General features: G+C 43.4%; 2 protein-coding genes across 2 annotated transcripts in view; one reads left to right on the top strand and one right to left on the bottom strand.

The window, feature by feature from the left end:
- Window positions 1–13,419, bottom strand: part of LOC130435844 (uncharacterized) — a 476,195-nt gene that overhangs the window by 241,450 nt on the left and 221,326 nt on the right. The gene's annotated exons all lie outside the window — the stretch shown is intronic.
- On the top strand, window positions 1,481–4,976 carry LOC130435980 (extracellular calcium-sensing receptor-like). The gene is made up of 6 exons (XM_056766875.1): window positions 1,481–1,689; window positions 1,785–2,073; window positions 2,149–2,901; window positions 3,003–3,230; window positions 3,813–3,936; window positions 4,072–4,976. Exons 1-6 carry the CDS (start codon window positions 1,481–1,483, stop codon window positions 4,974–4,976), a joined length of 2,508 nt encoding a protein of 835 aa, XP_056622853.1.

The following is a 13,419-nucleotide window of genomic DNA, read 5'->3' as shown; positions in this document are numbered from 1 at the left end:
GGGAATCGAATAATGAATCCCGATCCTGAGCTGGACCGATGAGACGCGCACGGCGGCGGTGAAGGATCGCAGTTTGCAATAAGTCATCGATGACGTGGGTCTCGGACATAGCATCAAACTTTACGTTGATGGTTAATCTTAGGATACAGAGCAAGTAAGATGGTTTCCCTATTTGTTAGAGAGATCAGTGGCGGTGCGCAGCTGGGTCGGTCTTCCATCAACCAGATCCTAACGCGTTGACTTAAGACCCGATGGGTCACCATAGCATTATGAATCTGATGGAGCACCATAGTGTGGAGGAAGGAGGCATCTTAACCCACAGCATCATAAGTGTTCGACAAGATTGTCAAAGAGCTTACATGCCTTGGAAGGGAGCCTTGGTCGACCCCTCCAAGTGGCAGTGTCTGCGGTGCTCCTTTCATTCACATTCCACCTTGGGGACATCGACATATCCCTCAGCTGCCCCACCATCCAGGATGTAACAGCTCCTGAGCCCGTCAGACGGGTATACGCCGCAAATGGCGTATTTCAGGTCTTTGTGAGCTCCTCAGGCACCTCCAGGTCCAGCCGCGAGCGTTACGGAGAGGGCGGGGCCACCGCAACAGGGGCGGTAGCTCCAAAGGGTCTACGCATCCGATGCCAGGAGGTAGCTGTCCGACTTTATGACAGATAATTTCATCCTCATCCTGTTGTCGAGTCTGTCCGCTATGGGACAGATTGGGGACTGGCATGCGCATGCCATGAAAGACAATTAATGATTTCACAATTTGGAGATTGTGTGTGGTTTGATAGCAATGTTGGTGCAGTAGCCCAGTATGAAGTAAAGAACTGGCAACAGGATCAATTCAGTTTGAAGCAGTGGGTTACTATGATGCCTCACTGCACCCTGACCAGCGCTTTTTGCGTAACACTTAAAACATCATCTGGGTCGTACATTTCCAAAAAGAACCCCATTTTCAAGAAAATACACATTAACAGAACTCTATGATGTATCTGCACTCAAAACTGTGTCAGACAGAGATTTAGAGTTGGAATCTCTTACTGAGGAGATATACAAACCTGATGGGAAGCAGAATTTAAAGCAATGCCACTCCCTTATTAAAGGCCAAATGAGCCATAGAATTAATCAGTTTTGTATTATCAGTGTCATTCATGTGAGTGAACAAGCCACATAAACCTCTGGTTAATGCTGGGAGATAACAATTGATACATTAGTTAGTATAACTATTACCAATATTAGTTTTACTATAATTATAAAAAAATCTAATTGAAATTTAATGATGATTGACAATAACACTTATTTTGTGTATTAACCTATTTTTTTATAAAACATGTATGGCAAGAGGGGACACTGACACCTTCCCACTGCTTGATGAGGTCATTAGCTACGTATTGTTGATCCTTTTTACTTTCTATAAAACATCCATCAGAGAATCGGGTGCATTGCATTTTGCACCTGCAGACTAGCTCATTCGTTGGGATGTTTTTTTTCCTACACACACTTATGCTTTTCCATCACCTTAATGCAAAGGTTGAAAACACTCAGTGCCGAATGATGGGAGACCCTAAATATCCGCTGTTTTCAAAGGAAGGTGATGTAACTATTGGATCAGTTTTTGCAGTTCGCAGTAAAGAGAAATTACCTTCGTTTATGTTCACACAAAAACCTCAACCTTTGTCATGCTCCAGGTTTGTAACTATGGAAAATATTCAGGAAACATTAGAGGAGATCATGTATTTAACACAAACACAATTTTTTAACCTGCTGATTTAATATTTTACAGTGTGACTCTGAGAGATTTTCGACTAGTTCAAATGCTGATATTTACAGTTGAGGAGATTAACAGGAATGGAATTTTACTCCCAAATGTTACTATTGGCTACAGAATATATGATTCATGTGGTTCAAGATTGTCTTCAATGAGTGCAATTATGGCAGTGATGAATGGACCAGAGTTTGAAACAGTTCAAAGATGCAATGGACAGACTCCTATACATGCTATCATTGGGGAAACAGAGTCTGCCACCACAGTCCTTCTGGCAAGAACGACAGGACCTCTTAAAATTCCAGTGGTAAATGGCAATAACAAATTTGACAAAGTTATGTAACTCATTACTGTTCATTGCTTATCTTGATTTCTTTTTCAGATAAGTCCCTCAGCGGGATGTCACTGTCTCAGTAATAGGAAAGCTTACCCCTCTTTCTTCAGGACTGTTCCAAGTGATTATCATCAGAGCCGAGCACTTGCACTTTTAGTCAAACACTTGGGCTGGACTTGGGTTGGAGCTGTGAACAGTGACAATGAGTTAGGAAACTATGGAATGGAAATGTTTCTGAATGCAGCCAAGAAGGAGGGGATTTGTATAGAGTACTCTGTAAAATTCTACCGTACAGAGTATGAAAGACTCCAAAAAGTGGTAAAAACAATGAAACAAGGCACAGCAAAAGTGATTGTTGCATTTGTTTCATTTTATGAGATGGAATTTCTAGTTGAGCAACTAAGTATCCAGAACATTACAGGCCTCCAAATATTAGGATCTGTAGGTTGGATAACTTCAAAGACTCTGATCACTCCAAACACTGTCCCTGTTATGAAAGGGACACTGGGGTTAGCACTGAGCAAAATCTCTGTTGAGGGGTTTTTAGATTATGCTATGAATTCATTCTGGGACACAGTTTTACCGTGCTCACAAAGAGATGGGAATTTATCTCAAGCTGAATTAAATTGCAGCCGACATCAAGACCTACTCGTGCTGAAAAATTACACAGAAGAAGCACCTGATAGATATATAAGTAATGTCTACAAAGCAGTGTATGCTGTGGCTTATGCACTACACAGTCTACTCAACTGCAAAGAACAAGGAGGTTGTGAGAAAAATATGACAATACAACCGCAACAGGTAAAAAAAATAGAATTTGTTATTAAAAAATGCATCCCTACAATTTTTATGTGTTAAATTGTCACTATGACTGTCAACTGTCAAATCTGTCTTTGTACCAGATGGTTGAGGCTCTAAAAAAGGTTAATTTCACACTTAAATTCGGAGGTCGTATCTTGTTTGACAGCACTGGTGGTGCAGTAGGCCGGTATGAAGTTGTGAACTGGCAGCAGGACTCTGATGCATCAATTCAGTTTAAAGCAGTGGGTTACTATGATGCCTCACTGCCCCCTGATCAGCACTTTGTGCTTAACACTGAAAACATCATCTGGGCTGGAGGACAGCTGCAGGTAAATGACAATATCCTGATTATCCAACAGGGTTTCATCAACTGCTGAAACATATCATGTATATAAAATAAAATTAACTAAAACAATACAGTACAGTATAAAAATTAATTACATGTGTATATTGGATGTGAGCAATATCATACTAAATTGATGATTTGAGAAAATGTATATACCATTTCTTTTAAAGGCCAACTAAAATTATAGGCATAGTTTTACATTTACATTTAGTCATTTAGCAGACACTTTTATCCAAAGCGACTTACAGAAATTTCAGGGACCAATAAAGCGATATGTCATACAGGAGCAATACTATTGGTGCAGATACCAGGTTACTAGTTTCAAGAAAAGCTTGACACTGAGAGGGTTAGTTTTTTTCTCATGTGTCTTTCAAGTATTCACAGAAGAGATGGGTTTTAAGTAGTTTTTTTTAATGTTGAGATGTAGTTGAACGGACTGAGTTAGGAAAAATGTTCCATCAGGAAGTTTACTGCATTTACTGCCCTTTTGAGAAGGCAATACAAGACACTGCTCGTTTGCTGAAATTAAGAAATTCTATCATATTTTCCATATCATTATCTGTAGAAGCCAAGGTCGGTGTGCAGTGAGAGTTGTCCTCCAGGTACCAGGAAGGCTACACAGAAAGGAAGACCTGTCTGCTGTTATGACTGTATTCCATGTGCAGATGGAGAAATCAGTAATTTGACAGGTAAACTTTAGCCCAAATAAAAAAAAATTTAGATTCAGTCCATATACAGCTATTTATCAAAGGAGTTTATAAATGAAAAGTATTTTTTGTTTCTACATACCGTACAGTATAGTGATCAAAATGTTTTTTTTTCAGATTCAAATAACTGCATGCATTGTCCAGAGGATTACTGGTCTAATACTGAGAACACTGGTTGTGAGTTAAAGGCTGTAGAGTTTCTGTCATTCACAGAAGTTATGGGTATAGTGCTGGTCTTTTTCTCACTGTTTGGTGTAGGAATAACTGTTCTTGTCACATGCCTATTTTACAGTAAGAAGGACACCCCCATAGTGAAAGCCAACAACTCAGAGCTGAGCTTCCTGCTGCTCTTCTCATTGACTCTGTGTTTTCTCTGTTCACTTACTTTCATTGGTCGCCCCACTGAGTGGTCCTGTATGTTACGTCACACAGCGTTTGGGATCACTTTTGTCCTCTGTATCTCTTGTGTTCTGGGTAAAACATTAGTTGTGTTAATGGCCTTCAAGGCCACACTTCCAGGAAGTAATGTCATGAAATGGTTTGGGCCTGTGCAACAGAGACTCAGTGTTCTTGCCTTTACACTTATTCAGGTTATTATATGTTTCCTTTGGTTAACAATATCTCCTCCTTTTCCCTATAAAAATATGAAATACTATGAAGAGAAGATCATTCTTGAGTGCAGTCTGGGTTCTACTGTTGGTTTCTGGGCTGTACTGGGTTATATCGGTCTACTGGCTCTCTTGTGCTTCATTCTTGCTTTTCTGGCTCGGACACTGCCTGATAACTTCAATGAAGCTAAATTCATCACATTCAGTATGCTCATATTCAGTGCTGTGTGGATCACATTTATTCCAGCTTATGTCAGTTCTCCTGGAAAATTCACTGTAGCTGTGGAGATTTTTGCAATTTTAGCCTCAAGCTTTGGTTTATTATTCTGCATATTTGCACCTAAATGTTACATCATCCTGTTTAAGCCTGAACAAAATACAAAACAACATTTGATGGGAAAAACACAAACCTAGTCCAACTAAGAAATAAACAAATATATTTATATTAAGGTAAATGTTTATGATCTGCCTGATTACTTTTTAAACACAAAGTGCACACACAGAGCTTTTATTGAAATATGACGCAGACATGAAAACATTCTTACATTTTCTTAAGTCTTGTTTATTTATATAAAAATATTAGTCTTGGGCCCTATCACACACCCGGTGCATTGCGGCGGTGTTTTTTACTAGTTTCAGCCCAACGCAGTTATCAATTCTACATCATACACCATGTTTTTTACACATTTTACATACGTCATACACATTAGTTGTTTTTGCTGATCCGTGAAAATGCAGATTGTATTAATACTGTTATAGTGTGTACATTAAACTTTTAAAAACACCAAGGAAAAACTGCAGCTATTTACTACATGATGTTTTATTAACAAAGTTAGTGAGGAGCACGTGCAAATAATTTGTTCGACCAATTAGTCATCAGCAATTACATCTTATCAGCACACAGTAACTCTATAAATATGCAAGCCCACTGTCACGAAACGTATGAGCAGAACCCAGATGCAGGCAGACGAAGTTAAAGCAAAGAATTTTATTTAAATAACAAAAAACCCACGATGGGGCAAAACAGATACTAGTACTCACAAACAGAAAACTCTCCACGAGGGGAAGAAATTAAACATGATAGCAAATAAAATAATAAGTCCAAAACACGAAATACTAGGACAGAACTCACGGGGAGGAAAAGCACTCAGGGTAATCCAAATATAATCCGGAACATGGGGTAAGGCAAGAAAGACAAATACAATAAAATGAACCGAACAAGGTGTGAGGGGAAACAGTGGTATTAAATAGGGACATAATAACGAGGGGAGATTGCACAGGGACGGAGAAGGGCAGGTGACAAGACTAAACACTAATGGGAGACAGGTGACGGAGATAACACACTAAGGGAGCCTAACGGAGAAACAAGGGGGCGGAGCTTAACGGAACACAGGATGACACGCGGCGAATTATCCAAACATACCGCCACGTGTCTCCACATAAAACAAAACATACACACAAGACATGATACTGTAGCAACCCTGTCCCAAGGCACGAAATCCAAGAACAGAAAGGACAGGATCGTCACACCCACAAACCTTCATTCTCTCTACAGTGTTTCTGTTGCCCAGGTTCCCTTTGCAGATCCCACCCCTGCTAAGAGCACTAACGCTCGCCAGGACATGCAACCGAATCATAAGCAATAATGTGCGGTCGCCAGGCCCTCCCCCACCCATCTCCATCAGGAGCAACATCAGGCCCTGCTGACACTGCAGGGGGAGCAGGAAGTATGCTTCGAGAGGCTCCTCCAAGCTCAGATGAATGACCACGAGGTGTTCCGGAGCTGGATTACGAGTGGGGGGCAGACCAAGGGTGTACCAACAGTCACCGCATCTTCGACTCCCATGCTGCTCCATAAGATGGGTCCTCAGGACGACCCGGAGGCCTTCATCGACCTGTTCGAGAGGTCCGCAGAGGTATCTGGCTGGCCAGCGAGAGCTGGGCTGCCAGTCCAGAACCTCCTGGATTACACGGTCCTCCGAAAGGCAGTCCTCCAGCGAGTCGGACGGACCCCGGAGCAGCAGCGACTGCGTTTTCGGTCGCTGGAGCTCGGGGACCATGCAACCCTTTGTGTTTGCCCAACAGCTCCGGGATGCGTGCCGCAAGTGGTTGCTGGATGATGTTGACACTACGGTGGGGAAGGTGGTACTGGAGCAGTTTGTGGGAAGGCTGCCCGCGGGACCGCACAGTGGGTCCACTGCAACCGGCCAACGTTGCTGATACAAGCCGTCCTGGTGGAGGATCACATGGCGGCGTGCAGTGGGGTCGAGGATTCTCTGATCTGATTCTCTGATTCTCTGATCCCAAAAAATGGGATAAATGGCAGGAGCTCTCTATGGAAAATTTGTTACAGGCCCAGGACAGACAAAGCCAGCAATATAATAGGGGTGCCAGATTACGTCAATTTACACCTGGAGAGAAACTCCTCATATTGCTCCCAACATCCAGCTCAAAATTATTTGCCGAGAGGCAAGGACCCTTTTGTGGTTACACGACGAGTGGGGGACCTCAATTATGAGGTGGTAAGACCAGACAGAAACGCGGCACATCAATTATACCACCTCTACCTAATAAAAAAGTGAGGCAGACGCAGTGATGCTGGCGATGGTGGTAGGAAGGGAGGATGATCTCGGGCAAGAGGTGGGAAGAAGAACACTCTGGCCCCTGGGGATCACCTTTCGCCGTCCCAGATCACTGACGTTGCCAAGTTGCAGGCCCGTTTTGCCGAAGTGTTCTCGCCTCTGCCTGGCCGCACTACACTCATACAGCACCATATTGAGACCACACTGGGAGTGGTTGTAAGTGGCCGGCCGTATCGAATTAGACGCTATGCTGGATATAGGAGTAATAGAGGAGTCCAACAGTGACTGGGGCAGCCCGATAGTTTTGGTTCCCAAAACCAACGGCTCGGTCTGATTCTGTGTGGACTATCGCAAGGTGAATGCTGTGTCGGAATTTGATGCATAACCAATGCTCGGATTGATGAACTGCTTGATCGGCTAGGTGCGGCTCGCTTTTATTCGACGTTGGATTTGACAAAAGGATACTGGCGGCATGTGCTGCTGCTTACTTAAACAACATTGTCATTTATAGTAATGATTGGCAGCGGCATATGCAGCACCTTAATGCAGGTCTTGAGGTAGCTGAGAGGAGCGGGTAGCTCACAGCTAACCTGAAAAAGTTTGCATTTGGGCGAGTGGAGGTCAGGTATCTGGGCTTCCACTTGGGTCAAGGGCAGGTGCGTCCCCAAATTGACAAGACAGCAGCAATTGCAATCTCCCCTAGACCCAAGACCAAAAAGGAGGTGAGGCAATTCTTCAGGGTGAGGGTTGCCGGGACATCTTGGATACGGCTTCTCGACTAAACAATCACAATCTTATCTTTTTCGGCTCGGCGGAACCAGCACTGGCTTTGCCCAAGGCCGCTGGAAAATCAACCCTGTGAATAGCACTACAGTGAGATGCTCTTGCGTTCCTCCCCCACTCTACAGACTCGTGATTATTACAAACTATCACACATACACACACACACACATTGCCCTCACCAAATCACACGCCTCCGTCGCTTTAAACCGCCAGCCTGATAAGCGGGTCTGTGAACGGTGCTGTAATGGCACTGGACCGGATGGCTGCTTGCCGGAGCTGGATTAACTTCCCCTGTTGCAAGTCTTGTCTATGGTGTATTATGTGTATTCTTTTTTCACCACTTTTCCTCATGTTATGCTGTATTTTTCTTCTTAATCCATTTTGCTACACTGTACTTGTATATGTGTAATGACAATAAATTGAATCCAAATCCAAAATCCAAATATGTAACCAAGACGGTTTGTATCATTAGGTCAGATTTACAGTACAGCGTACTGCTCTCAGGGCAGGAGTAGTCTATAGGTTTGTTTCATTTGGTCAGTTTTAAAGTAAAGTGTGCTGCTCTCACGGCAGGAGTAGTCTATAGGTTTGTATCATTAGGTCAGCTTTTCAGTACAGCGTGCTTCTCTCAGGGCAGGAGGAGTCTATAGGTCAGTTTTACACTGCAGCTTGCTGCTTTCAGGGTAGGAATAGTCTATAGGTTTGTTTCATTAGGTCAGTTTGACAGCGCAGCGTGCTGCTCTCAAGGCAGGAGTACACTATAGGTTAGGGCTGTAGTCAAGTCCACTGTTGTCGAGTCCAAGACCTGGATTAGTCGTTACTGAGTCAAGTCCAAGTCCAGAGAGGTTTGAGTCCAAGTCAAGACCGAGTCCAATTGAGACAGTCAAGACACAGACAGAAAAAAATCATGACTACAAGACCACATACTTAACTATTGATAATTTATGTGATGCAAGAGACAGCATATCTTCTATTCTAAAATAATCATATCATTATTGTTTGTAATGATCTAAAAGCAGATCAAATAAGGTAATTTTATTAACTTTAGGTATAGCACTAAAGTCACAAAGCTGAAGTGTAACTTCAATTTTTTTTTATTGAAGTGTAACAATTTTATTCTGCCAATAAAAAATGTAACAAGTAACCAGCAAACACTCGCATCTGTTCCCATTCTTGAACTATGTACTTGGTGTCCCCGAAAGTAACCAAAAAAGAAACCACTTTTTTAAGGAACTTTTTATCAGCCCTCGTAACAGCAAGGCTGTGCAGCAATAAAAACCTTTTTGTGTATGTGTGCGTGCATGCGTGCGTGGGTGTACGCACCTGCCCTGCTCGTGCATGTTCGAAATTCGATAGAGAAGAGTAGAGGCCCCACGCCTCGTTTAAAAGCAGGTTTCGGTGCCCATCCTTATATAACATGTTCATATCGCAATGACAATAAACATATTGGATGTTGTCCCACTGGTTTCCTTTCAAGCTCACTGTCGATAAATTCTTCATGGTTTGTAAGACCAAATTGTATTAAGCAGCTGCTCGCTGACATCGTAACGTTTGATGCTCTCTGGTTCACGCCACTAACGAATGGTTCATTTGAACCGGTCCTTTCTTTTAAGTGAACTGGTCGAACCAGTTCAGCTGAATCGTTCGCATTTAGCGTCTTTGGTAAACTACCAATTAATTCAGTTATTCACTTTCTTGGGTGCATGACAGTCCTGCGGACTTTAACTAATATATCGGAGTCATTTAGTTACATCAACAGCACACACTGAGCTGAACTGCTGTGTGAAGAGAGAACTTACACGTGAGCCTGGAGTGGCATGGACATCAAGACTATAAAATCTGACAAATGTGTGCGGAGAGGACCAGCCTCTTGCTAAGGCCATAGAAGATGAAACCTCCCTAGTGGATTGAGCTCTGACTCCTTGAGGGGAAAACTTGACTACGCGCCTCATAGGCCAGAGCAATAGCATCCCTCACCCAATGCTTGGCGGCCCCCATCTAAGCATCCTGCGACCACAACACGGACCGAGAGTGGGACCTAAAGTCAAAGACCGAGGTCTGAACCACAAGGTAAGGGTGCGAAGCCCCTGTCACGTCAACCTTGTCTGCCTTTTGGGGTGGCTCTTGGATGAAACCCCCTGGTTTTTAGCCACAACTGAAACAGTCTCTTGTGCAGATGGCCCAGAGGTAACACTGTGGAAGCCGCTGCATGAGACCTAAAACTCTTTGAAAGTAATGAGAATTCACTTTCTGGCCTAGGCTGATGCTCCTCAGGGTGCTCAGGATGGATTTGACACGTGCAGGAGAAAGTTGTGCCTGCATCGCGGTCGAGGTCCATATTATTCCTAAATACATTGTATTTTACGTAGGGGAGAGAACGCTCTTTGTGGCGTTGAGTCTTAAACTGAGAGCTTTTAGAGGAGACAGGATCACATCCCGATGTCGAAGCGCAAGCTCTCGAGACTGAGCTAAAAAGCGAACCTCAGGACATTCCTGTGTTGTAGCAGGATCTTTACATGATAGTGTAGGATATGGTCGGACCAAAGGTGACCACTTTGGGCATCGTAAAACACTATGACCTCTCAACTGGAATCTAATCGGCGCCAGTAAGTCTGATCCAACTGCCCTCTCTTAAAGCATCCATCATTAGATCAGGATAGATTCCAACACACTCCCCTGGACTTCAAAGGAGTCCCAACGAGGAGGATGGAGTGCTCCCCCAACGAGAACACTTCTAGGCAACTCTAAATGCAAATGAGCTAATGAGCAGGACAAAGAAACATTGCTTTCGCGCCCAAAATCATCTCATTGCATTGGATCGCCCACCTTGGAGGGGCGTGAATCCCCCAGGCTTAAAACATCTGTGAACAGAGCAAACGATGCTCAAAATAGTGTTCTCGCGCTCCTGCCCGGCACGTCGTCTAGACCTGTCTCTCTCCTCGGAGACAGCTCCTTCCGGCAGTTTGCTTCGGCTAAGTTCGTTCGAGCTTCGTCAACCAATCCAGTTCTAAGAAAGACTCACCCGCTTGCTTTGAAACCATCAGCACTCTGAAAACCCTTTTCAACGCGCACAAGAACTTGTCCCAGCACACTCAGGAAGCCAGTGCAAGTATCTCAACTTTATTCTAAATAGCTGCGTTTAAGCTGTAACCCCTTTAAACTAAGGAGACTGTCCTCGATGGTTTATGCAGATGTGAATAGCTGTTTGTAATACTTCCACTCTTTGCTTTGTCTATTTCTTCCATTTCTTTACTGCTTTAACGTTTCAAGTTTGTTTGTTAGCGTTTGTTATTTGTTAGTTAGTCGGTTTGTTTTCCCTTTGGTGTGGTCAATAAACCTGCATTCGTCTCCACGCTCGAATTGTTTCTGTTTTACTTATCACATATTAACATCACTTAAACTGCTTGATTTCGTTATAATTTCTGAAGCGGTATTGCTCTACAGTAAGAGTGTTATGTTTCCAAGGCCAGGAAAGTAATATTTCTTAGAGTTGATATATGATCTGCTGATCACTCGCTGGACAAGTGCATTTAGTTTTTCGCTATTATTAGGTCTACTGCATCAGGTAAAGTGTGTAAAAATAGGTATGGTTAATCACCATTAATTATACATATTTTACTGTGGTTAAACCCAATAGTTTTCCCGAAATACACTGAAAAAGTATGCATCTTTCAGATCGATAGTCACGAACCAGTCGTGGGACTGAATGCGAGACATAATCATCTTGATTGTCAACATTCTGAACTTGTGCGTCTGGTAGGGCAAAAAGAAGAAAATAACTCTGCAGTTGATAAGCTTGATTAAGAACATGCGATCTTTCACCCCTTCTATACCGGACAATACCTTGGGATCGGAGCAGCTACGAAAGCTGCCAGGTTAGGATTTTAATAAAGCTGGTGTGCAGATGGTTGTCGTCTGCATTCGAGCCCTACATAAGACCTGACTCCAAAACCATTGTGGAAGCCCGACAAGCTCTTTCAAGTCAAGATCAAGGTATTTCATGCATCTACTGGTGATGGTTTCTCGCTTCCCCCAACACTTGTTTCCATCTCGTGGCCTATTGAGGCCTCGTATCTATGTTGTGGCCTATCTAGGCATCATCTCTATGTTCGCCCCTCCTGTATACCGACACTCCTTCAGGATCAGAGCAGCCACTACCACTGCTGAACACAGAATTCCAATGGAAACTATTAAACGGACAGGTAGATGGTCGTCCTCCGCTTATGAGTCCTAATAAGACTGGACTCCTCTACCATCACGGCAGCCCTATCCAGCAAAGATCCAGGTAATTCATGCATTAATTCATGTAATTCAGTTTTGTTTCCTCAGTCACTGGGGCCTATCGGGGCCTCGTCTCAGTGTCGTGGCCTATCGGGGCCTTGGCAGTGTCATGGCCTATCGACGCCTTGTCTCAGTGTTATGGCTTTTCGTGGTCTTTTCTCAGTGTTGTGGCCTATCGGGGCCTTGTCTCAGTGTTGTGGCCTATCGGAGCCTTGTCAGTGTTGTGGCGTATCGGAGCCTTGTCAGTGTTGTGGCCTATCGGAGCCTTGTCAGTGTTGTGGCCTATCGGAGCCTTGTCAGTGTTGTGGCCTATCGGGGTCTTGTCTCAGTGTTGTGGCCTATCAGGGCCTCGTATCAGTCTTGTGGCCTATCTCCTCAGTGTTGCTTATGGCCCGACGACCGGTCATTTGGTTATATCATTAACATTTGCATTCTAATCTCGTTCTGCAGGAACAGCTAGAGACTCTAACAAGCGGGTGAGTAGAAATCCCTTTTTTTGGGGGGGATAGGCCCCACTCCAGAGGTAAGCCTACGACCATTCTCAGGAGTTGGCTACGCCCCCTGCCTTCATCTCAAGGCGGGAATTGGAGGACTTCTTGGCCCTCTGGATGCGAGCCACGGCAGGGCCTACTCCAAAGAAACTCAATATTCATATTCGCTATAACCATACATTCTGTCTATCAGCTGTTTAATAAATCTTCAATACTCAATATTCGCCTCCCAAGTTTTTCTGGTAGAACTAATGTTACGCTGCAGATGAAGTAACGCAAAGTAACAGTTCCCTTTAAAATAAAAATATTTTCATTATTGTTTCACCCTTAGATTGTTCAAAACATACATATTTTTCTGTGGGACACTTTAATAAAAACAATATTGTGAAAGACAATTATTTACTTTCACAATTTGGAGATTGTGTGTGGTTTGATAGCAATGTTGGTGCAGTAGCCCAGTATGAAGTAGTGAACTGGCAACAGGATCAATTCAGTTTAAAGCAGTCGGTTACTATGATGCCTCACTGCACCCTGACCATGATTTTTGCTTAACACGGAAAACATCATCTGGGTTGTACATTTCCAAAAAGTACCCCATTTTCAAGAAAATACACATTAACAGAACTCTATGATGTATCTGCACTCAAAACTGTGTCAGACAGAGACCTCAGAGTTGGAATCTCTTACTGAGGAGATCTACAAACCTGACGGGAAACCGAA

This window comes from Triplophysa dalaica, chromosome 14 (genome assembly GCF_015846415.1).
Source record: "Triplophysa dalaica isolate WHDGS20190420 chromosome 14, ASM1584641v1, whole genome shotgun sequence".
NCBI classification, from domain to species: domain Eukaryota; kingdom Metazoa; phylum Chordata; class Actinopteri; order Cypriniformes; family Nemacheilidae; genus Triplophysa; species Triplophysa dalaica.
Note: the sequence above shows the minus strand (reverse complement) of the source record. Positions and strands in the feature narration are given on the sequence as shown.